Source organism: Hypanus sabinus, chromosome 14 (genome assembly GCF_030144855.1).
Source record: "Hypanus sabinus isolate sHypSab1 chromosome 14, sHypSab1.hap1, whole genome shotgun sequence".
NCBI classification, from domain to species: domain Eukaryota; kingdom Metazoa; phylum Chordata; class Chondrichthyes; order Myliobatiformes; family Dasyatidae; genus Hypanus; species Hypanus sabinus.
Window position 1 is genome coordinate 4237330 of NC_082719.1, and position 24033 is coordinate 4261362.

Sequence of the window (24033 nt, forward strand, 5' to 3'; positions counted from 1 at the left end):
TTTAAAGACAGAATATAATATTAATGGTAAGACTCTTGGCAGTGTGGAAGATCAGCAAGATCTTTGGGTCCATGTCCATAGGACACTTAAAGCTGCTGTGCAGGTTGACAGTGTTGTTAAGAAGGCGTATGGTGTGATGGCCTTCATCAACCATGGGATTGAGTTCTAGAGCTGTGAGGTAAGGTTACAGCTATATAAGACTTTAGTTAGATCCCACTAAAAGTACTGTGTTCAGCACTGGTCACTTCATGACAGAAAGGATGTGGATACTATAGAGAAAGTGCAGAGGAGATTTACAAGGGTGTTGCTTGGATTGGGGAGCGTACCTTATGAGAATAAGTTGAGTGAACTCGCCCTTTTCTCCTTGCAGTGATAGAGGATGAGAGGGGACCTAATAGAGGTGTATAAGATGATGAGAGGGATTGATAGTGTAGATAGCCATAGGCTTTTTCCCAGGGCTGAAATAGATAACATGAGAGGGCATAGTTTTAAGGTGCTTGGAAGAAGGTATAGAGGGGATGTCAGAGGTAAGTTTTTCACACAGGGAGTGGTGGGTGCATGGAATGCACTGCCAGCTATGGTGGAGGAGGCGGATACAATAGGGTCTTTTAAGAGATTCTTAGATGGGTACATGGAGCTTAGTAAAATATGTGGTAAGGAAATTCTAGGCAGCTTCTAGAGTAGGTTACATGGTCAGCAGAACATTGTGGGCCGAAGGGCCTATAACATGCTGTAGTTTTTCTATGGTCGTAATGGAGGAAAAATTGCCTTGCTATGTTTATTTTATCAGATGAAAGGCGTTGAGATCCCATACCTGTTGGCAGAAAGTAGGCCTTAAAGTGAAGGCCACATTGATTGGTTAAATTGCATTTTCAAATCATGCCTTAGACATCAAGGCCAAAGGTCTTGTGGAATGCCCCATATACCTTAACATCCCACCTCACTCCTCTTCCACATATGTTCACAAAGCGGTGCCTTTATTGTGTCCCCAAAAACACCCAATAATAAAAGTTCTCCTTTCCTTATACTTTAAGATGGTTGTTGCTGGCCAATGAAATGGCAGGAGAAAATTCCATTGTACTACACAAGCTTTCTTCACAGGGGAAAAATATCAAATATTAGAGGACATGCATCTAGAGTGGGAGGGAACAAGTTTCGAGATGTGTTGAGCAAATGTTTTTTTACGCAGAGTGGTGGCTGCCAGGGAGAGTGGTGGAAGCAGATACGATATTGGCATTTAAGAGGCTTTTAGATGGGCACATGAATATGCAAGTGGTGGGATATAGATCGCATGAATATGCAGGGAATGAGGGATATAGATCGCATGAATATACAGGGTGCTGGGATATAGATCGCATGAATATGCAGGGAATGAGGGATATAGATCGCATGGATATACAGGGTGGTGGGATATAGATCGCATGAATATGCAGGGAATGAGGGATATAGATCACATGAATATACAGGGTGGTGGGATATAGATCGCATGAATATGCAGGGAATGAGGGATATAGATCACATGAATATACAGGGTGGTGGGATATAGATCGCATGAATATACATGGTGGTGGGATATAGATCGCATGAATATGCAGGGAATGAGGGATATAGATCGCATGAATATACAGGGTGGTGGGATATAGATCGCATGAATATACAGGGTGGTGGGATATAGATCGCATGAATATACAGGGTGGTGGGATATAGATCGCATGAATATACAGGGTGGTGGGATATAGATCGCATGAATATACAGGGTGGTGGGATATAGATCGCATGAATATACAGGGTGGTGGGATATAGATCGCATGAATATACAGGGTGGTGGGATATAGATCGCATGAATATGCAGGGAATGAGGGATATAGATTGCATGAATATACAGGGTGGTGGGATATAGATCGCATGAATATACAGGGTGATGGGATATAGATCGCATGAATATACAGGGTGGTGGGATATAGATCGCATGAATATACAGGGTGGTGGGATATAGATCGCATGGATATGCAGGGAATGAGGGATATAGATCGCATGAATATACATGGTGGTGGGATATAGATTGCACGGATATGCAGGGAATGAGGGATATAGATCGCATGAATATACAGGGTGGTGGGATATAGATCGCATGAATATACAGGGTGGTGGGATATAGATCGCATGAATATACAGGGTGGTGGGATATAGATCGCATGAATATACAGGGTGCTGGGATATAGATCGCATGAATATACAGGGTGGTGGGATATAGATCGCATGGATATGCAGGGAATGAGGGATATAGATCGCATGAATATACAGGGTGATGGGATATAGATTGCATGGATATACAGGGTGGTGGGATATAGATCGCATGAATATACAGGGTGGTGGGATATAGATCGCATGAATATGCAGGGAATGAGGGATATAGATTGCATGAATATACAGGGTGGTGGGATATAGATCGCATGAATATACAGGGTGATGGGATATAGATCGCATGAATATACAGGGTGGTGGGATATAGATCGCATGAATATACAGGGTGGTGGGATATAGATCGCATGGATATGCAGGGAATGAGGGATATAGATCGCATGAATATACATGGTGGTGGGATATAGATTGCACGGATATGCAGGGAATGAGGGGTATAGATCGCATGAATATACAGGGTGGTGGGATATAGATCGCATGAATATACAGGGTGGTGGGATATAGATCGCATGAATATACAGGGTGGTGGGATATAGATCGCATGAATATACAGGGTGCTGGGATATAGATCGCATGAATATACAGGGTGGTGGGATATAGATCGCATGGATATGCAGGGAATGAGGGATATAGATCGCATGAATATACAGGGTGATGGGATATAGATCGCATGAATATACAGGGTGGTGGGATATAGATCGCATGAATATACAGGGTGGTGGGATATAGATCGCATGGATATGCAGGGAATGAGGGATATAGATCGCATGAATATACATGGTGGTGGGATATAGATTGCACGGATATGCAGGGAATGAGGGATATGGATCGCATGAATATACAGGGTGGTGGGATATAGATCGCATGGATATGCAGGGAATGAGGGATATAGATCGCATGAATATACAGGGTGGTGGGATATAGATCGCATGAATATACAGGGTCGTGGGATATAGATCGCATGAATATACAGGGTGGTGGGATATAGATCGCATGAATATACAGGGTGGTGGGATATAGATCGCATGAATATACAGGGTGGTGGGATATAGATCACATGAATATACAGGGTGGTGGGATATAGATCGCATGAATATGCAGGGAATGAGGGATATAGATCGCATGAATATACAGGGTGGTGGGATATAGATCGCATGAATATACAGGGTGATGGGATATAGATCGCATGAATATACAGGGTGGTGGGATATAGATCGCATGAATATACAGGGTGGTGGGATATAGATCGCATGGATATGCAGGGAATGAGGGATATAGATTGCATGAATATACATGGTGGTGGGATATAGATTGCACGGATATGCAGGGAATGAGGGATATAGATCGCATGAATATACAGGGTGGTGGGATATAGATCGCATGAATATACAGGGTGGTGGGATATAGATCGCATGAATATACAGGGTGGTGGGATATAGATTGCACGGATATGCAGGGAATGAGGGATATGGATCGCATGAATATACAGGGTGGTGGGATATAGATCGCATGGATATGCAGGGAATGAGGGATATAGATTGCATGAATATACATGGTGGTGGGATATAGATTGCACGGATATGCAGGGAATGAGGGATATAGATCGCATGAATATACAGGGCGGTGGGATATAGATCGCATGAATATACAGGGTGGTGGGATATAGATCGCATGAATATACAGGGTGGTGGGATATAGATCGCATGGATATACAGGGCGGTGGGATATAGATTGCATGGATATGCAGGGAATGGGATATGGATCACAGGAATATACAGGGCGGTGGGATATTGATTGCATGAATATATATGGTGGTGGGATATAGATCGCACGATATGTAGGGCGGTGGGATATAGATTGCATGGATATGCAGGGAATGAGGGATATGGATCACAGGAATATACAGGGAATGGGAACTTATCAAGATTGATTTTAGTATGGCACTTGACAAGATCTCTCATGGAAAGCACATCCAGAAGATTAAGATCCCTGAGATCCAAGGTGTTGTGGTTTGAATTTGGAATTGTCAGTGGGTAGTGGTCAATGTGCTTTATTGTGGCTGGAGATCTGCAACTATTCATATTCTACAAGGATCAATAAGTACTGAAGTCATTCGGGATTGGCAACAACATCTCCACGATCTCCATCAGCATAGGTGAACCTCAAGGCTGTGTTCTTAGTCTCTTGCTCTACTTGCTTTACACTTATAACTTTGTAGCTGAGCACAGCTGCAACACCATTTCCATTGTGCTGATAGCACCTCTGTTATAGGCTGAATCAAAGGTGGAGATGAATCGGCACATTGGAGGGAGATTTAAAATCTGGTTGAGTGCTGCCATGACAACAACCTTTCACTCAATGTCAGCAAGACCAAGGAGCTGATTATTGACTCCAATAATTATTCAGACTGCGACTCTAGACTTGAACTCCATGCCAGCTCTTCACATGCTGCGATTGTGACTCCCGTCTCCCCTTCCCCCATCACCACTCTGTGATCCCCTCTCCCTCAGATCCCTTCGTCAGCTCCTGGGCCCTCAGAGGCTCCATCTTCCTCTCACCTCAACCCTTCCCTCTCCACTGACGCTTCCAGCCTCCCTCTCCCCTCTGAGCCCTTCTCTCATCCGTGCCAGGTCTTTACCATTCCTTTCGACCTTCAACTCTCTGAGGCAGAGCGCTCTGTCCTCAGTAAGGGCATCAGCTTTGTCCCCCTTCGCCCACACCTCAACGAGTTCTGCGTACATCATGACGCTGAAGTCTTCTTCCGCTGGCTCTGTTTCCAAGCTTACTTCTTCGACAAGGACTCTCCTACCCCCACCGATGACCCCTTCTCCCATCTTCAACCCTCCTCCCGTCTTCAAACCTCCTCCTCTTCATGGACACCCTGCTCTGGTCTTCTGCCTGCTCTGGATCTCTTTATTGCTAATTGCCAACGGGACATTGGCTGTCTTGACTTCACCGCACCCTGTTCCAATTCCAACCTCACTCCTTCCAAATACTCTGCTCTCTGCTCCCTCCGCACCAATCTCAACCTCACTATAAAACCTGCTGATAAGGGGGGAGCTGTTGTAGTCTGGTGTACTGACCTCTACCTGGCCGAGGCACAGCGACAACTCTCTGATACCTCCTCTTATTTACCCCTTGATCATGACCCCACTAAGGAGCACCAGGCCACTGTCTCCTATACCATCACCAACCTTATCAGTTCTGGGGATCTCCCATCCACTGCCACCAACCTCATAGTTCCCACACCCCGCACTTCCTGTTTCTACCTCCTACCCAAGATCCACAAACCTGCCTGTCCAGGTAGACCTATTGCCTCAGCTTGCTCCTGCCCCACTGAACTCATTTCTGCATACCTTGACACTGTCTTAAACCCCCATTTTCAATCTCTTCCCACCTATGTTCATGACACTTCTCATGCTTTTAATTTTTTCAATGATTTTAAGTTCCCTGGCCCCCACCGTCTTATTTTCACCATGGACGTCCAGTCCCTATATACCTCCATCACCCACCGGGATGGTCTCAAAGCTCTTCGCTTCTTTTTGGATTCCAGACCTAACCAATTCCCCTCTACTACCACTCTCCTCTGCCTAGCGGAGTTAGTTCTTACTCTCAATAATTTCTCCTTTGGCTCCTCCCACTTCCTCCAAACCAAGGGTGTAGCCATGGGCACCCGTATGGGTCCCAGTTATGCCTGCCTTTTTGTTGGCTTTGTGGAACAGTCCATGTTCCAAGTCTATACGGGTATCCGTCCCCCTCTTTTCCTTTGCTACATCGACGACTGCATTGGTGCTGCCTCCTGCATGCATGCTGAGCTCATTGACTTCATTAACTTTGCTTCCAACTTTCACCCTGCCCTCAAATTTACCTGGTCCATTTCCAACACCTCCCTCCCCTTTCTTGATCTTTCGGTCTCCATCTCTGGAGATGGCTTATCTACTGATATCTACTATAAGCCTACAGACTCTCACAGCTACCTGGACTATTCCTCTTCCCACCCTGTCTCTTGCAAAAATGCTATCCCCTTCTCACAATTCCTCCGTCTCTGCCGCATCTGCATCTGCTTTTCATTCCAGGATGAAGGAGATGTCTTCCTTTTTTAAACAAAGGGGCTTCCCTTCTTCCACCATCAACTCTGCTCTCAAACGCATCTCTCCCATTTCCCGCCCATCTGCCCTCACCCCACCCGCCCGCCACCCCACTGGGGATAGGGATCCCCTTGTTCTCACCTACCACCCCACCAGCCTCTAGGTCCAACATATAATTCTCCGTAACTTCCGCCACCTCCAATGGGATCCCACTACCAAGCACATCTTTCCCACCCCCCCCCCCCTTTCTGCTTACCACAGGGATCGTTCCCTACCCGACTTCCTTGTCCACTAGTCCCCCCCGATCCCTTCCCACCGATCTCCCTCCTGGCACTTATCCTTGCAAGCGGAACAAGTGCTACACCTGCCCTTACACTTCCTCCCTCAACACCATTCAGGGCCCCAGACAGTCCTTCCAGGTGAGGCAACACTTCACCTGTGAGTCGGCTGGTGTGGTATACTGCGTCCGGTGCTCCCGGTGTGTCCTTTTATATATTGGTGAGACCCGACACAGACTGGGAGACCGTTTCGCTGAACACCTATGCTTGGTCCACCAGAGAAAGCAGGATCTCCCAGTGGCCACACATTTTAATTCCACGTCCCATTCCCATTCTGAGATGTCTATCCATGGCCTCCTCTACTGTCAAAATGAACCTAAACTCAGGTTGGAGGAACAACACCTTATATACCGGCTGGGTAGCCTTCAACCTGATGGCATGAACACTGACTTCTCTAACTCCCATTAATGTCCCTCCTCCCCTTCTTACCCCATCCCTGACATATTTAGTTGTTTGTTTTTTTCTCTCTCTCTGCCCATCACTCTGCCTGTTCTCCATCTCCCTCTGGTACTCCCCTCCCCCTTTCTTTCACCCGAGACCTCGTGTCCCATGATCCTTTCCCTTCTTCAGCTCTGTATCACTTTCGCCAATCACCTTTCCAGCTCTTAGCTTCATCCCACCCCCTCCGGTCTTCTCCTATCATTTCGTATTTCCCCCTCCCCCAACTACTTTCAAATCTTTTACTATCTCTCCTTTCAGTTAGTCCTGACGAAGGGTCTCGGCCCGAAATGTCGACACCGCTTCTCCCTATAGATGCTGCCTGGCTTGCTACGTTCCGCCAGCATTTCGACAGTGTAAATTGAGTGTATTAGCCACTTATAAGTGTTCCACCAGCATTTTGTGTGTGTAGCTAATTATTGACTTAAGGAGGAAGAAACCAGAGGTCCATGAGCCAGTCCACATCAGCAGATCAAAACCGGAGAGGGTCAGCAATACATTCCTCTGGGTTATTATTTCCGAGAACCTGTCCGGAGCCCAGCATGTAAATAGAATTATGAAGAAAGCGCGGCAGTGCTTTCTAAGGACTTCCTTAGGAGTTTGTGGAGATTCAGCATGACATCTAAAACTTTGACAAACTTCTATAGATGTGTAGTGGAGAATATAATGCCTGGCTGCATCACAGCCTGGTATGCAAAAACCAATACCCTTGAACAGAAAAATCCTACTAAAAGTAATGGATATGGTTTAGTACATCTTAGGTAAAACTCTCCCCACCATTGAGCACATCTACATGGAGCGTTGTCACAGGAAAGCAATATCCATCATCAGGGACTCCCACCACCTGGGACATGTTCTCTTCTCATTGCTGCAATCAGAAAGAAGATACAGGAGCTTTGGGACACAAACCACCAAGTTCAGAAACAGTTATTGCCCCTTAGCCACCAGGAGATAACTTCACTCAGCTTCACTTGCCCCATCACTAAACAGTTTCTACAATGGATGGACTCACTTTCAAGGATTCTTCATCTCACTTTCTCAATATTTATCACTAATTTATTATTATTGTTGTCACTTCCTTTGTGTTTTCACAATTTGTTGTCTTCTGCGCTCTGGTTGAACACTCTAGTTGGAAGATCTTTCATTGATTCTGTTTTTGTTATTATTCTATAGATTTATTAAATATACCCCAAAAGAATGAATCTCAGGGTTGTATATGGTGATATCTATGTACTTTGATAATAAAATTTACTTCGAACTTTGATCCGTACTGGGGCCTCATTTTTGTGATATATATAAATGAAGAAAGTGTCAACGTGTGGGTTAGTAAGCTTGAAGATGATATGAAGATTGGTAATATTATGGACAGTGAGGAAGTCTGGCAAAGGATACACCGGGATATGCTGTAGATCATTGGAGATTTGGGCAGAAAAATGGCAGATGCAGTTTAACCTGGCCAAAGTGAAATGTAAAGGGTTAGTACACTGTTAATAGCAAGGCCCTTAATATTGTTAATGTGCCGAAGGATCTTGGGGTCCAAGTCTGTAGCTCCCTGAAAATACATACATACACTCAGTGACCACTTTATTAAGTACCTCCTGTACCTAATAAAGTGGTCACAGTGCATGTTCTTGGACATCTGCTGCTGAAGCCCACCCTCTTCAAGGTTTGATGTGCTATGCATTCAAAGATGCTCTTTTGAACACCACTGTTGTAAAATGCGTCTAGTGAGTTACTATTGTTCTTCTGTCAGCTTGAATCAGTCTGGCCATTCTCTGATCTCTCTAATTAACAAGATGCCCACAGAACCACCATATTTTTTGGTTTTTGCACTATTCTCTGTATATTCTAGAGAGTGTTGTGCATGAAGCTCCCTGGAGATCAGCAGTTTCTGAGATAATCAAACCACCCCTTGTAGCATCAACAAACATTCCATGGTCAAAATCACTTAGATCACATTTCTTCTCCATCCTGATGGTTGGTCCAAATAACAAGTGAACCTCTTGTGCTTACCTACCACCCCATGAACCTCTGCATCCAATGCAAAATTCTCCGGAACTTCCACCATCTTCAAAGGGAACCTACCACCAAGTATATCTTTATCTCCAACCCCCCCCCCCCCCCCGCCCCCATGCTTTCCACAGGGATCACTCCCTTTGCAATTCCCTTGTCGATTTGTCCCTCCTGGCGCTAATCCCAGCAAATGGCCTAAGTGCTACCTGCCCATTCACCTCCTCCCTCACCTCGATTCAGGCCCCAGTCAGTCCTTCCGGAGAGCAACAATTCACCTTTGAATCTGGTGGAGTCATCCATTTGTGTCCAGTGTTCCCGATGTGGCCTCCAAAACATTAGTGAGATCCATTGTAAATTGGGGGCCATTTCATCAAGCACCTCCTCACCATCTGCCACAAGTGGGACTTTCTGGTGGTCAAACGTTTTCGTTCTGATTCCCATTCCTGTTTCAGCATGACGACCCATGGCCTCCTCTTGTGCCAAGATGAGACCACCCTCAGGGTGGAGGAGCAATACCATAAGGCCATAAGACATAGAAGCAGAATTCGGCTATTTGGCCCATCCAATCTGCTCTGCTACTTAATCATGGCTGATCCTTTATTCCCCTCCTCAGCCTTACTCCTTTGCCTTCGGCTCAATCTTTGATGCCGCATCTGAACAAGAACCTATCAAGTTCTGCCTTAGGTATACCGAGTGACTTGGCTTCCAGAGCTCCCTGAGGTAATAAATGCCACAAATTCACAACCCTCTAGGCTAAAGAAATTTCTCTGCAACAATGTTTTAAGTGGACACCCCTCTATCCTGAGGCTCTATTCCCCACTACAGGAAACATCCTTTCCATATCCGCTCCACCTAGGCCCTTCAACATCCGAAAGGTTTCAATGAGATCCCACACCATCCTTCTAAATTCCAGCAAGTACAGACCCAGAGCCATCAATGCCTTGGATGACAAACTGTTTATTCCCACAATCATCCTTGTGAACCTCCTCTGAAAGCTCTCCAATGCCAGCACATCTTTTTTCAGATGAGGAACTCAAAACTGTTCACAATACACAAAGTGAGGCTTTACCTTTAGGGTGTTCTGCACAAGGACTCCCAAGCCCCTTTGCATCTCAGATGTTTGGATTTTTTCCTGTTTAGAAAATAGCCTGCACATTTATTTCTACTATCAAATTGCATGCATTTTCCAAAACTGTATTTCATTTCCCACTTTCTTGCCTATTCTCCTAATCTAAGTTCTTCTGCAACCTACGTATTTCCTCAACACTCCCTGCTTCTCCACCAACTTTCGTATCATCTGCAAACTTGACAACAAAGCCATCTATTCCATCATCTAAATCATTGATATACAGCATAGAAAGAAGTGGTCCCAACACCAACCCCTGCAGAACACCACTAGTCACTGGCAGCCAACCTTTTATTCCTACTCACTGCCCTCTACCAATCAGCCAATGCTCTAACCATGCCAGTTCCTTTCCTCTTTACCATGGGCTTTTAACTTGGTAAGCAGCCTCATGTGTGACACTTTGTCAAAGGTCTTCTAAAAGTCCAAATATACAACATAGACTTCATCCTCTTTATCTATCCTTGTCATAAGGGGGGTGTTGGAGTGGACCCAAAACACAGACACTGAACTACCTGGAACAGGACTAAGCATGAGAAGGAAGCAAGGGAAGTCGGGAAGAAAGGACACTGGACATGACACAGGCCCCAGACGAAACAAAGACCTGGGCTAGGACCGGACTAGGATAGGGAACCAGGACATGGAACTGGGAACTAGGAGCCTGGGCTTGGGCTCCAAGCCAGAGACTGGACAAGGACCCAGAACCTGGGTCTTGGCTTGGGCTCGGACCCCAGAACTAGGCAGGGACATGACGAGGTTACAGGATGAGGAGCGACACAGGAAGGGACGAGAGACTCCTGGACTGGACAAGGGAACCTCAGCACTGAGCTGGGCAAGGTACTGCTGTGCTGGGCGAGGCACATGGTCATGATGAGAACACAGAGCCGAGGGAGAGACAGGAACATGGAACACCGAGACGGGAACCCTCCTTGGGTACAGCACGTAGGGCCGGGACTCATAACACAGAACGTTGAACACGACTAGACAGTTCCCAATGCTAGGTAGTGGCAAGATGGTCAGACCTACCTAGCGAAGGCGTGGACGCAGACAGTTCCCTACGCTAGGAAGCGGCAAACGGCCGGACCTTCCTAGCTTTTTGAGCACCTTCTCTCTTATAACAGAAACTGCACCCATTTCTCTTCCTTTACACACTAAAATATGCCTCCACAATTTCTACTGCTACCTCTTTCAGAACTCTAAGGTGCAGTTCATCTGGCCCAGGTGACTTACATACCCTTGGGTCTTTCAGGTTTTTGAGCATCTTCTCCCTTGTAATAGTGACTCCACTCACTTCTCGTCCCTCACACACTTCAACATCTGGTACACTGCTAGTGTCTTCCACAGTGAAGACTGATGCAAAATACTCATTTAGTTCATCTGCCATCACTTTGTCCCCTGTTATTATTTCTCCAACTTCATTTCCTAGTGGTCCTGTATCCACTCTCATCTCTCTTTTATTTATACATACTTGAAAAAGTTTTACTGTGCACTTTGATAATGTTTGCTAGCTTGGTTTTATATTTCAACTTTTCCCTCTTAATGATTCTTTTAGTTGCTCTGCATAAGTTTTTAAAAGCCTTCCAATCCTCTACCTTCCTGCTAACTTTCGTTTGTTGTATGCCCTCTCTTTTGCTTTTATAGTAGCTTTGACTTCTCTTGTTAGTCATGGTTGTACTATTTTGCTATTTGAGTATTTCTTCATTTTTGGAATAGATTTATCCTGCACCTTCCTCATTTTTCCCAGAAACTCACACTGTTGCTACTCTGCTGTCATCTCTGCCAGTATCCCTTTCTAATTTACTTTGGCCAACTCCTCTCTCTTACCACTATAAGTTCCTTTACTTTACTGCTATGTCACACTTTACTTTCTCCCTATCAAATTTCAAGTTGACCTCAATCATATTGTGACCACTGTCTCCTAAGAGTTCTTTTACCTTAAGCTCCCTAATCACCTCCGGTTCATTACATAACACCCAATCCAGTATAGCTGATTCTTTAGTGGGCTCAATGACAAACTGCTCTAAAAAGCCACTTCATAGACATTGAACAAATTCACTCTCTTGAGATCCATTTCCGAACTAATTTTCCCAATGGACCTGCATGTTAAAATCTCCCATGACTATCATAACATTGTCCTTTTGACACAACTTTTCTATTTCCAATTGTGATCTGAGGTCCACATCTCTGCTTCTGTTGGGAGGCCTGTATATAATTGCTATCAGGGTTCTTTTACCCTTGCAGTTCCTTAAATCAACCCACAAGGATTCAACATCTTCTGATCCAATGTCACATCTTCCAACAGATTTGTAGCCATTCTTTACCAGCAGAGTCACACCACCCCCTCTGCCTATCTTCTTATTTCTCCAATATAATGTGTAACTTTGGATATTCAGCTCCCAAATACAACTATCCTTCAGCCATGATTCAGTGATGGCCACAACATCATACCTGACAATCTGTGATAGTGCAACAAGATCATCCACCTTTTTTCTCATACTCTGTTCACTGAAATACAACACTTTGAGTGCTGGATTTGCTACCCGTTTTGATTCTGCATCCCTAATGCACTGAAACACACCCTGCTGGCTGCAATTTTTTCCCTATCATCTGCCTGCCCTACCTGACAGTCTGACTGTGCACTGTCTTTGCTTTTTCACTCTCCATCCTGTCCTGAGTCCCTTCACTCTGGTTCCCACCCCTCTGCCAACTTAGTATATTCTGTCTGGATATCCTCCACCCTGATGGCTTGAATATTGGTTTCTTCTTCTGGTAACCATCGCCCCCCCCCCCCCTCCACACACCTTCTCTATTCTCTACTCTGATATTTTACCTCTTCTCACTTGCCTATTACTTCCCTCTGGGTTCCCTCCTCCTTCCTTATCTCCTGTTATCCACTCTCCTCTCCAATCATATCCCTTCTTCTCCAGCCCTTAGTCTTTCCCACCCACCTGGCTTCACCTATCACCTTCGAGCTAACCTCTTTCCCCTTCTCCCACCTTTTTATTCTGACATCTTCCCCCTTCCTTCTCAGTCCTGAGGAAAGTTCTTGGTCTGAAACGTTGACTGTCTATTCATTTCCATAGTTACTGCCTGACCTGTTGAGTTCCTCCAGCATTTTGTGTCAGCATTTTGTCTGAGGTTCTGCTGGTGGTTTGGAGGCAAATCCACCATTGTTAAAAGTTCTCATTTGAAATCCAAATGTAAAAGTCTCTAAGAAACCTTATTGTTTCATGCAGGAATACTATGACAAAGGAGACTACATCATCCAGCAAGGTGAGGAAGGAAGTACCTTTTTCATCTTGGCAAAGGGAAAGGTAAAGTATCATATGTTGCTCAACTTATTTATTGGAAATTATATCTTATTGCTGTATTTTAACCCTACTCTCCACAAGCTGCAGTATAATTTATCTGATAACCCTGTACTCTCTAATTACTGTTCTGTAGGTCATAGTTGGTAGGCAATTCAAAAATCAATGAGTGGAAAAAATTCATTCATTAAAACCAGGAAGGGAAAAGGATGTATTCATTAACAGGTGGAACTAATAGCCAGGATTGCAAATCCCAAATTACCAAAATGCCATTCTCTAACATTCTACTGTATATTCTTGCACTTGAACAATTCACCTTAATGAATTAAATCTGTGCAAATATGTGATTCTTCCTTGAAATCTTAATCTGATTTTGAGGAATTAGTCGTATGCATTTTCACATTTCAGTTTAAGCGACTGTAATGTAATTCTTACATAATCTCATGATTTTGTAGAAAAAAACAAAGAATAAATATTATTATTTTGACAGATTTGATGTTACTAAATGGTTATATGTTTAAAATAAAATTCAAATTGAATCATTTTTTCAGGCATTACAATTACTTAGAGCCTTTAATACACTTTAAAAACCTAATGGTTCAAATGCTAATTTTTCAGCATGTAATTAGGGAAAATATCCTTGTCAGAAGCATCCACTGTAAATCTCTGCAGTGTGGGGACATGGTCACTACTTGCTAAGAAAAAGAATCCTTGGATGCTGTATTCTGTGACTCTAAACAAGAAATTTGTAATTATTTACAGATGACCACTGTTTGATGTAAGTAGTGATAAAATAAAATTCCATATTTTGTCTACTTCAAACTATTTCCCATGGGTAATATTGGCACATTAGCCTTCAACGGGTCGGACAAACAAACCATCAGAATTTTCAATCTCATCAAGTATAAAGTGACCTTTGTTCTCCACTGGCTTCAGTGCAGAGCAGGCTGCTGAGGCTGGCTGTTCTAATATAACCTTAGTAAATAATTCAACCGAAATGCTTACATTGCAGTAAACTTATAAGCAATGTCACAGGAGATCCACCTGCAAATGCAAATGCTGCCCTGTGTGGGCTTGTTTGCAGGAGCAGAGCTTGCATGGGAAGTGTGGACCTCCTGAATCTACTCAGCAACTGAGAAACCTAGTAGAAAAAGGGCATTATTTCTTAAAGCAAGTCAATATTGTTCCATTCTTGTCCACACAGGTGCTCACCTTTGTAGAACAATGCACTGTCAATTGTTAGATGTGTAGGGTGGCTTTATGCATTCCATTTTGCCATCTGGGGGTAAATATGTGTCCCCCTGTAGAAGCTATTTTTTCTGCTTGTGGGAAATCACAGAGGTTTTGAAATTATTTTTTGGCCCAGTCTGATAGTGTCTGAAATGCAAGCTGAGGCTGGTCTCGGAGGTTGATATTTAAGTGACAGCCATATGTATTTTGAAAAATGGAGGGTTATGGGCTGTGTAGGAGGGAAGGGTTAGATAGATTGTGTAGTCGGTTTATATAGGGCGAAGTGCTCATACTGTGCTGTACTGTACCATTTTCTATGTTCTAGGGTAGATATTTTATAAAAAGTATTTAAATCAATATCTGAGCTCTGAGGCCTCCAATGGTCAGAGTTGACCATAGACATGCACCCTAGCTGTCTAGATACACTAGCCTGGGCAGTATGATATGGAGAGCAAACTGTTGGCTCTGTAGCAAGCTCCCCCTCTTCACGTATCAGATGAACCCAAAAGAGCCAGAGAGACCAATGCAGTATGTTACCAGCAGTGTTATAGGAGTTGCCAGTCCGCATTGAACTCAATGTGTGGCTGCCTTTGCCTCCAGATTTTTCCTTTGGGGGTTACTGCTGAAGCCTTCCCCATGGGTGGGTATAGCTGCAAGGCAGCAGAAATTTGAGATCAGAGTTTTCCTTCTCCTAGGTGAGCTGCCAAGCATGGCTGACAAGCCTCATCTACCCAAAGTGACTGGTTTTAAAGCCCCAGTAACCCACCTTTACCCCTTCTCCTGTCAGGAGGAACAGTTCTGCTGGGCTTAGTAGCTGAGCCACACGTGAAGGTGAGAGAAATAACAAAAGGACTGTTGCCAATACCACTGAGTATTTTTAGTATGATGGTGCATGGCCTTTGTAACTAAACAGAAGTTTGAAATAGTTGTTCTTTATTCCTAATGACAATATTAGTCAGAGTCATACAAAAACATTCTAAGCAATCTTACAATATCCATTGATGGTAATTACTGTACCATCAAGAATTTTATCACGATGAGAATCCAAATCCTCCCAAAAAATGCAATGGACTTCCTACGACAAGCATTTGAAATTTCAAGTAATTCAACGGGGGAGAAAGTTCCATGCAGTGAATAATTTCCTGTTTTCCTAACCTTAAATATTGTGGTCTCATGGATACTAAATTGCTCTTTAAGTTATAATTGACAGCTGTTAGTACTCAGGCAATATATAAGGCCTTTGCTACATAAGTTCTGTACCTGCTATTAAATTGACTTTGTGCAGCAATTGTTGGAGGAGATATAAGTCAGCAGCTGCGACTTCTGTTACAATTCACCATTCCCTTAATATGTCTTAATTATTCTCCAATATAGCTAAACTGAAGACCTTCCTGAGGTATTGGACACAAAGTGTATCCTAACAAATATATCAAAATTGTTTTTCCATTATAGGGTAAATTGAGACCAAAGTGTCTATAGCTATAGGCCACTTTTACCTTAAGGTGAATTGGATATCACAGATGGAAAGAAAGTTGAACATCAGATGATCAGGGTGTTTAAAGTAGGGAGCACTCCTGCTCCTCCAATTCACCCATATACAATGCACACCCTCCTAGATCTGGCTCCTCTCACCTCCGTTCTTCACCTTCCCACACAATCTGAAAATCTAGGCCCTTAATGTATTAAATTAAAAGTTGAATTGAACTGGAGGTCAGAGGGGTAACATATTTCTTACACACTGACCTACCTCTCTTAAATTGGCAGGTTGGAGATGTTTGTTTTTATCCCCTCACTTACATGGGGGTCTTTAAAATTATATGTCTCTGTAAAGTTGTTTAATTCTGATTTCATAAATGCAATGTACTTAATTTGCTAGATTTCATCACCATTCTTTTTGGTCCTAGGTTAAAGTCACTCAGAAAACAGAACTGCATCTGGAACCACAAACGATTAAAGTCCTGCAGAGAGGAGATTACTTTGGGGAAAAAGCTCTGGTTAGGTTAGTTTAATGCAAACAAAGCGGGCATGTTTGCCTGTTGTCACTAGTACTCGATGTGGGCAAGAATATCAGTCAATGGTCATGCTCACTTCCACAGACTCGGGCATGTTGATTTCAGGAGGACCTAATGGACTACAGCCTACCGTCGTGTAAAGGCAAGCATCTCTTCCAAATATTTTGAATCCGAGAAAGTCCCTTGAGTAGATTTCAGCCTTATATCTTAGCAGCAAGGTGAAAGTCAATCCCACCATTTTCAACAAAAGCATGCTTTGAAGTAAGGTATTAGATAACAGAATGGTTTTGGTGCTAACTTTGTATGAATTATTTGTATGGGTGTTTTAGACAGAAACGATAAACCTTGCAATGCTAGGCAGCACAAAGAGTAGCATTTGGATTACTTCTTTCATTATTGGGATTATTCTTTCTGCTTGCTGTAATCTTCACTATTTGGAACAAGTTCAGTCTCATCTGCCAGTTGAAACTAAACATGTAAGTTAGACTAAAAAACTAAACATGTTTCATTGACCTGCTGGAGTGTTGCTGGAAATTAACTTAATGAGATTTCATTTGCTCAACTCAGCAAGAACATCTACTCAGAACTTGCTGGCATCTATTTGCCCATATCAGCTTGTCTTGTTTAAATGCTTTTCTCTATTTCCTTTGGTGCCTCAGTATCCTACACTGGGCACCAGAATTACTGGCACCCATTCTCAGATATACAATAGCTCCATATGACAATTCTGTTCTGTATACATTTTTAGTGAGCAATCAATAGTACAGTTTTCCACTCGTCTTTACTTACAGTAGGATCGAATAGTTAAAGTGGCCTTCTGATGTACATTAGAGTTCACAATCCTCCCAGCCAAAATGGGCCTGGGTACAAATCAACTGCGATTTCCCTTGGGAAATATTTGCCTAGACTTGGGCATTTGTTGGTATACTAAATAGCTGTTGCATTTAACACTAATGCTGGATTAGAAAACAAAAATATAATTGTGTAATTGGGTCATTGTTTAGGAAATTGTTATTTAGTCATGATTTTATCACTTTATGGGATATCCTTCATGTTTCATGACCATTTCTGTTTTCAATGCTTGTAATAACATAGACATTCGTGCACTCAGCCCAAGAAATGGGTCATACATAAAGGGATCTTTCCGCAGCAGTTTAAAGCTGCAATTGGGCCAGTGGGTGACAGCAATGATCAGGCTAGGGATCATCCTGGGGCTGAGATCAAACTACACCTGGTGATATTTTTAGTACAACAAAATTCTCAGAGAAACCAGTGGATGTTGGCTATATTTTCCCTTGCAATCCCAACTGATTTTCTATTTTCAGCACATGTAGTCATATGTTCTGAGTAAATTACAGAAGTTGCAGGGATTGCCAGATGAAATCTGCATTAGGAAGAAGTGCAGGGTACAATTCTCTGATGATGAATGGGTCCACCAGAAACAGGTGCAAATGCACTTTTCGTACACATTTGAAACTTAAACAGTTAAAAATGGATCCAAAGGCCTGAACAGATTAGACATGGCAAAGTTATTTCCCATGGTAGGGGATTCTAGCACAAAAGGGCGCGACTTCAGGATTGAAGGACGTCCTTTTAGAACTGAGATGCGGGGAAATTACTTTATTCAGTGGGTGGTAAATCTGTGGAATTTGTTGCCACGAGCAGCTGTAGAGGCCGTCATTGGGTGTATTTAAGGCAGAGATAGATAGGTTCTTGATTAGCCAGGGCATCAAGGGGTATGGGGTGAAAGCAGGGGTGTGGGGGTGACTGGAAGAATTGGATCAGCCCATGTTTGAATAGTGGAGCAGACTCGATGTAATGGCCTACTTCTGCTCCTATACCTTATGGTGTTATGGTCTAAGTTGCAAACTAACGAAGTTAGAACAGGATGGAAATGATTCAAAAGGATAAAAATTGTTGCAGAAAAGTTGTCTGCTGGTTTTCTGCGGCGTAAAACTACAGATGCCACACTGTCTTCAGGGAGCAGTAAGCATAGATCAGGAAAAACAAGGGCAGCATTGTCAGCTAATCTTCACCTGCAGTTCAAACGCTGCTCCCTGCAGGGAATATAAATGCTAAATTTACCCAGATCAATTCACCTATTCCTTTGTAATTCATACAGAGCACTAGGCAGAGGTGTTAATTAACTGTAGAGAACAAAAGCTGATTAACAAACCAGTAAAGTGGCTCAGGTGGGAAAGTCCATGTTTGCTGGAAGCTTATATTATTCTGTTTGAAGGTACAGACTTGAGTTGTCAGAATCCAGAGCTTGGTTTATTTCAAAGCAGTCTTTGATGTATTTCTGAGATTTATTTTTGATCTTTTCTCTTTCACAGTGATGATGTCAGGTCAGCTAACATAATAGCTGATGAAAATGGCGTGGAATGTCTTGTCATAGACAGAGAGTAAGTTTTATGGCAGGTGGTAATCCCTAGTCTTTCCAGTTGAAGAATTGCAACCCAGGTAACAGCTCATTTATACACTTAAATAAAGGTAGCAATGGATTTAGCTGTTCGAGAGGGCCTATCTTTGCTGACTTTGTAGGGGCAGCTAAAGATGGCAAATAATTCTACACAGGCCAATGTAATCCAAACCTTGAGAATGCATTTTTAACACTTCTTCCACTTCTCCACTGCACTGAGATTTCATACTGCAGACAGCAAGGAGGTAATACCTGCAGTGTAAGCCTTTGTCAAAAGGCAGTCTGACAGTTGACTTGGACAAATGCATCATTGAGCCCAGCCTCATAAAGAAAGAAACAGTAACTGGGGAGATGAAGGATTTCTACAGATGCTGTTTTGAAAGGGCTGTCAATATTTTGTAACTTCAAAACATTAAAGTAATTCAAGGGAAGACACGGGATTCTGAAAAACAGGTCTAACTTTGAATCCACTTTAAACAGGCGCGCACATGTCCCATGGTAGTGTAATGATGGATGCATTTCACATATTCATACATATAACTCATAATGAATTATTTAAACCAGAAAGAATGCTTAATCAATGAATATATAAACAGGAATATCTAAGTATTATTGAAATTTTAAATGCACAACAAGAGGTCTTAAGATAGGTCTGTGAAAGCACACAGTATTGGGGGTATAGTATTGATGTGGATAGAGAATTGGTTGGCAGACAGGAAGCAAAGAGTGGGAGTAAACGGGACCTTTTCAGAATGGCAGGCAGTGACTAGTGGGATACCGCAAGGCTCAGTGCTGGGACCCCAGTTGTTTACAATATATATTAATGATTTAGACGAGGGAATTAAATGCAGCATCTCCAAATTTGCGGATGACATGAAGCTGGGCGGTGGTGTTAGCTGTGAGGAGGATGCTAAGAGGATGCAGGGTGACTTGGATAGGTTAGGTGAGTGGGCAAATTCATGGCAGATGCAATTTAATGTGGATAAATGTGAGGTTATCCACTTTGGTTGCAAGAACAGGAAAACAGATTATTATCTGAATGGTGGCCGATTAGGAAAAGGGGAGGTGCAATGAGACCTTGGTGTCATTGTACAACAGCCATTGAAGGTGGGCATGCAGGTACAGCAGGCGGTGAAAAAGGCAAATGGTATGTTGGCATTCATAGCAAAAGGATTTGAGTACAGGAGCAGGGAGGTTCTACTGCAGTTGTACAATGCCTTGGTGAGACCGCACCTAGAATATTGTGTGCAGTTTTGGTCCCCTAATCTGAGGAAAGACATTCTTGCCCATAGAGGGAGTACAGAGAAGGTTCACCAGATTGATTCCTGGAATGGCAGGACTTTCATATGAAGAAAGACTGAATCGACTAGGCTTATACTCACTGGAATTTAGAATATTGAGGGGGGATCTTATTGAAACGTATAAAATTCTAAAGGGATTGGACAAGCTAGATGCAGGAAGATTGTTTCCGATGTTGAGGAAGTCCAGAATGAGGGGTCACAGTTTAAGGATAAAGGGGAAGCCTTTTAGGACCGAGATGAAAAACTTCTTCACACAGAGTGGTGAATCTGTGGAATTCTCTGCCACAGGAAACAGTTGAGGCCAGTTCATTGGCTATATTTAAGAGGAAGTTAGATATGGCCCTTGTGGCTAAAGGGATCAGGGGTATGGAGAGAAAGCAGGGTACAGGGTTTTGAGTTGGATGATCATGATTATGCTGAATGGCGGTGCAGGCTCGAAGGGCCGAATGGCCTACTCCTGCACCTATTTTCTACGTGGGGCTTTTGGCCCACAGTCTTGTGTTGACCTACAGTATATAAATGTAATCCCTAATCAATCTAACCCTCCCTCCTACACAGCCCATAACCTTCTATTTTCATTGTGCTTACCTAAGAATCTCTTAAATCAATGGTTGGATAAATTACAACGGTGTGATGCACGAGGCACGTTCCTGCCATAGAGAGGGGCTTCATTGTTTATCAGTGGGACGGGAAAGTGTGTCTCCAAGGAGTTTGTACTTTTTCCTTGTGACCACGTGGGTTTCCTCCGGGTGCTCTGGTTTCCTCCCAAAATTTAAAGGTGTACCATCTGGTAGGTTAATTGGTCATGTAAGTTGTCTCATAGTTAGGCCGGGGTTAAATCGGGGGATTGATAGGTGGTTCGGCTTCAAGGCTGAAAGGGTCTGTACTCAATAAATAAATTAATTAATTCATATCCTTTAAAACTCCAAGCTGTCATCTTAAAGTTATGCTTTCTTGTTTGAGATAATATTTTATTAGATCAGACATATTTACTTTGGAATTACTATATCTATTTAAATGTATTTCATATTGATGATAAATCCTGAGTGCTCTCTTCATCTCTCATTTTAACTGACATTTCTACAGAACCACCCAAAATATTTCTGTCCTAGTATTTATCATCAATCTTCTGAAACAAATCCAGTACAAAACTCATCACGGCTTTGAGAAGCAATAATATTTTATTTACTAATTTCATTTAAGTAAAATAATACATTATATCTTGCATTTGACAGGACATTCAATCAAACAGTGGGTACATTTGATGAACTCCAGAAATACCTTCAAGGCTATGTTGCAGAGTTAGCAAGAGATGATGCGGAGAGGCATGTCAAGTAAGTTAACCTTATCGTCAAAATCATTTATAAAGCAAATGTAAATATACCGACAATTAGCACTGTTATGTATTGGGCCAAATATATTTGCAAGTTTGTACTACCTTCTGAGGCAGATAAATATAGATCTGCGGAGAGAACTGCTAGAATCTTTTCTCACTTCGTGGCATAGTAGCATAGCAGAATAGCATGCAGGCACATGACCACTTGACCACAGCATCTGCAGTGTACTTTGTGTTTAGCATGCAGGCATAGTGGGCAGTGGTGGTGTAGTGGTTAGCTTACCACTATTACAGTGACATGGGTTCAATCCTGCCACTGCTTGTAGGTTTGCACATTCTCCCCATGACCATGTGGGTTTCCACTGGGTGCTCTGGTTTCCTCCCACATTCCAAAGATGTCCAGGTTAGGATTTGTGAGTTGTGCGCGTGCTAGGCTGGCACCAGATGCATGGTGACCGTTATGCTTTCCCAGGCTGCTCCTCAGACTGCGTTGGTCATTGGTGCAGATGATTCATCTCATGTTTCAATGTACATGTGGCAAATCTTTATCTTTATTAATTCATGCCTGTCTATACCAGAGAAGGCTCGACTTCATAGCATATTCTGAATAAAAGCTTCAAGTCAAAAACCTTACATCAAGTGAAGAATCATAGCTATGAAACCTTGCACTGAGTCTCTGCAGGCTCTTCCTGTCCTGCTGAGAATGTTCATATTTTCTGTTTTTGTTTTACATTTCCATTAGCAGGAATATTTTGCTGTTGAATACTAATTCAGAAAGAAACCAACCTTAGTGCTTATTCAAAGGGTGCGCCTTTATGAGTCGCTGACACTAACTACTGCAAATTGATGTTGTGTCTTCACCTCTTAAAGAGAAACGCTTATCGTCTTCAATCTGTTGCTGGAAGTAACTTTAAAGGACTGTGGAGGTGGAAACATAGGCAGAATAGGGTAGGAAGTTCTTTGTGACCACCCATTTTAATTTTGCCTCCTCTTCAAGTGGCTACACCTTTCACCTGCCAGCCTCTACACCTACCCCTCCACAATCCTCTTATTCTGGCTTCTTCCCCTTCCTTTCTGGAACTGTTCATTCCCCTCCATAGATGCTGCCTGACCTGCTGAGTACCTCCAGCATTTCATGTGTTGCTCCCAATTTCCAACATCTGCAGTCTCTTGTGTTTTCAGTGTGATTGTAGCTACTTTGCTCTGTGAGGTGACAAGGAAGATTATTATGTGCATTTTTCTGGTCTTGTATGAGGTAAAGCATAAGATAAATTTGTTGAGGTCAGTACCAGAAATGAAGCATTGCAGACATAGATCTGGTATATAAAAAGATACGGTAACAACCTCTTATATCTCATATATTTATCTATCTATCTATCTATTTATTTATTTAGAGATACAGCACGCAATAAGCCCTTTTGGCCCTTCAAGCCACACCGCTCAGCAAATCCTGGCTGTTATGTTTTGTACCTGCAGAAATTAATTGAAGGAAAAACATGGGGAACCAGGAGATGCATGTGTACTTTGTTTGTAATTTTACTGAGGCGCTCACTTATGACGTAATGGCACAGTGACATATGCCATTCACGTACCTTAACATATAACCCACAATGAATTATGTAAACAACAAAGAATGCGTGGTCAAATGGTATATTTACAATATCACTGAAATATGAAATAGGGCCAGAAATCCTGATTTTAATCCTAATCTAATCTCAGGACAATTTACGATGATAAATTAACCTAGGTGATACGTCTCTAGACTGTGGGAGGAATGCAGAGGTCCTGGAGAAAACCAGGGCATTCCATGGGGAGTAAATTCAGAGACTTTTTACAGAGGATGGCGGGATTGAACTCTGAACTCTGACGTCCCGAGCTGTAATAGCGTCACGGTGCCCACGGTAATCCAACCATGAAACCAATCAAAACTACTGAAGTATTTAAAAGTTCTCCAGAAGTGGTTACAATATGGGACTATCATTCTAGAAGCCAGGACTCTGATCTGGAAATACGAATTAAAATCTCACCATATTTATATGACATCACATTTATAAACAGGAGTAGGTCTCCAGATGCTGGAAATCCAAAGCAAAATGCTGAGGAACTCAGCAGGAAATGAATAAACAGTCAACATTTCAGGCCAAGCCACTTCTTCAGGACTGAAAAGGAAGGGGGAAGACACCAGAATAAAAATGTGGGGCAAGTGAAGGAGGCTAACCAGA

The 24033-nt window shown here is 42.9% G+C and overlaps 1 protein-coding gene across 1 annotated transcript in view; it reads left to right on the forward strand.

Moving 5' to 3' along the window:
- Positions 1-24033, forward strand: part of prkg2 (protein kinase cGMP-dependent 2) — a 128916-nt gene that overhangs the window by 56453 nt on the left and 48430 nt on the right. Inside the window, exons 6-9 of the mRNA XM_059988492.1 lie at positions 13439-13516; positions 16645-16739; positions 19089-19157; positions 21711-21809. Coding sequence (XP_059844475.1) covers positions 13439-13516; positions 16645-16739; positions 19089-19157; positions 21711-21809 — 341 coding nt within the window. The remainder of the gene's footprint in view (positions 1-13438; positions 13517-16644; positions 16740-19088; positions 19158-21710; positions 21810-24033) is intronic.